The sequence below is a fragment of the Pristiophorus japonicus genome, chromosome 13 (genome assembly GCF_044704955.1).
Source record: "Pristiophorus japonicus isolate sPriJap1 chromosome 13, sPriJap1.hap1, whole genome shotgun sequence".
NCBI classification, from domain to species: domain Eukaryota; kingdom Metazoa; phylum Chordata; class Chondrichthyes; family Pristiophoridae; genus Pristiophorus; species Pristiophorus japonicus.
Window position 1 is genome coordinate 49,483,368 of NC_091989.1, and position 1,936 is coordinate 49,485,303.

Below are 1,936 nucleotides of genomic sequence, written 5' to 3' on the forward strand. Positions count from 1 at the left end.
TTAGCAAATGATCTGGTGGAAGTTCAACTGGATATTGTAGTCATGTCTCAAGTAATTCATCTTATATTTGGACCCAGAACTAACCAAGTTGTTTTGAAGCCACAAGTTTGTATCCTAAACAAAGACTTGAGAATGGAGAGATACCACAAAATATTCTCAACTCTCAAGATCAAAAAGTCTGTAAATACAGTGATCTAAGCTGCAAGTTCCAGCAGCTAGGGAATTAGTTTATTAACATTCCAAAGAGCAACAGGACAGAGAAAGACAACGGTACAAGTGCATCCATGTGTTGAGGTACCTTGTAGTTAGAATATCTGTGGCAACCTCAGCAGTCAATTCGTGCTGTATTGGCTTTAACTGCATTCAACATTCAACTAACATGATACTGTAAACTGGTAATTCAATCCTTGATTCATTATGTATTCTATTAACATTCCCAATTTCAGAATTGGGGATACGTGTATACAATACCAATCGTAGGAAAAAGGAGGTAGTGAGATGCGACGAGAAAAAAATGGCAATTGAAGGGAGAGAAAAACACAAATTCAACAAGTAAAGCAGCATGGCAAAAAAATTGCAACGGCAGTCCAAAATAAGTTAAAACGTTTCCCTGAAGCTTACTGTTGAAATCCATAGTAAACAGGATATGAAGACAATACAAAACGATTTTCACCATGTGTGTGTTATATATTCTTAAAATGATTTACGCTAACTTCAAAAATGTCCCATCATTAGAAAATTCAATCAGGGCACCCTCACAGGTCTCAATCGGATCACGGGGGACAAGTTTACTTTGAGAATTTTTTGAGCCCTTTGACGTGCTTTGGAAACACTTTCATCGGAAGATGAATCTTCAACTTTTATGGTTGGGAAGCTGGTGAGCCTGAACGCAGCGGTCGTCCTGGACAAGCTGCCTCGCAGAACCCTGCTCACAACCTGAGAAGGCGAGGTGTTTGTGAGGCAACCTTTGGCTTTCTTGGTCACCGGCTGCCCCGCATTGGCTCCCGCTTTCCTTTGTCTCCTCCGCCGACTCCCGGGCGCCCTCTCGGCGGCAGATTTAATTTCATCCGAGGGCTTTGCCGTAGGCACCGCGGAGCGACGTGAAGAATATCCGTAGACGTCCTTGCTGCGGAGGATGACCGGGGAGAAGCCCTCTTCCCTCATGCTGCACAGGAAGTCCCACAGCTCAACCTCCGAGTTGTGAAAGTCGTTGCACTTGGGCATGAAGATCTTGAGCGCATCCTCCAGCGCCTTTGTTCCCGCGAACACCATCTGCGACCTGGAATAGACCACCCGCTCGTCGGCGGCGGCGCACACCGCCATGGCCAGCTTCACGCGAACTTATCTCTTTCCAATTCGCTGACCGAACTGTGGGACAGCACCTCGCCAGTTAGAAATGTAAAAGAAAGGGTCAGCCTTCTCTCCCCGCCCACCACCACCACCCTCCCCGAGCATTGGGGAAAAACTACAACGAAAAGCCACTCACATTTCCTCAAGAGGTCCCTGGGAAATGAGAAACAGCCCAACCCGCCGCCCATTTATAAACAGGAGCCCTTCCAGTACGTCAGCCTAGTGACTCCACCCAGCCCCGCTCAACAGAAACAAAACAAGGCGCCCCGACACCAGCGCGCTCACATGAGGGCCACTCACTCACTCGCTCTTCAACGCTGGCCGAGGAGCCGCCAAATGGCAAGTGTGAGCCAAACACCTGGAGCCAAGTCCAGAAACCAGACAGGCTGGAAATCCTCAGCGTGTCAGGGAGAGCATCTTGTGGAGAGACAGAAGTCAGTCTTAATCCCTCTTCTCAGGACTCAATTCGCTGGAGCTGGGTTTCTATTTCCAAGAGTGTAATACATCAAACCAAGAGCTATTTTAAGCCACGGTGTGATTCCTCACTCTATTGGCCAGGCTGCACTGCAGCATCTATTCACAGGTG

At 47.7% G+C, this 1,936-nt stretch overlaps 1 protein-coding gene across 1 annotated transcript; it reads right to left on the reverse strand.

Moving 5' to 3' along the window:
* Positions 1–251: 251 nt before the first annotated feature.
* On the reverse strand, positions 252–1,336 carry ccdc71 (coiled-coil domain containing 71). The gene has a single exon (XM_070896652.1). It carries the CDS (start codon positions 1,321–1,323, stop codon positions 745–747), a length of 579 nt encoding a protein of 192 aa, XP_070752753.1. The 5' UTR covers positions 1,324–1,336; the 3' UTR covers positions 252–744.
* Positions 1,337–1,936: the final 600 nt, after the last annotated feature.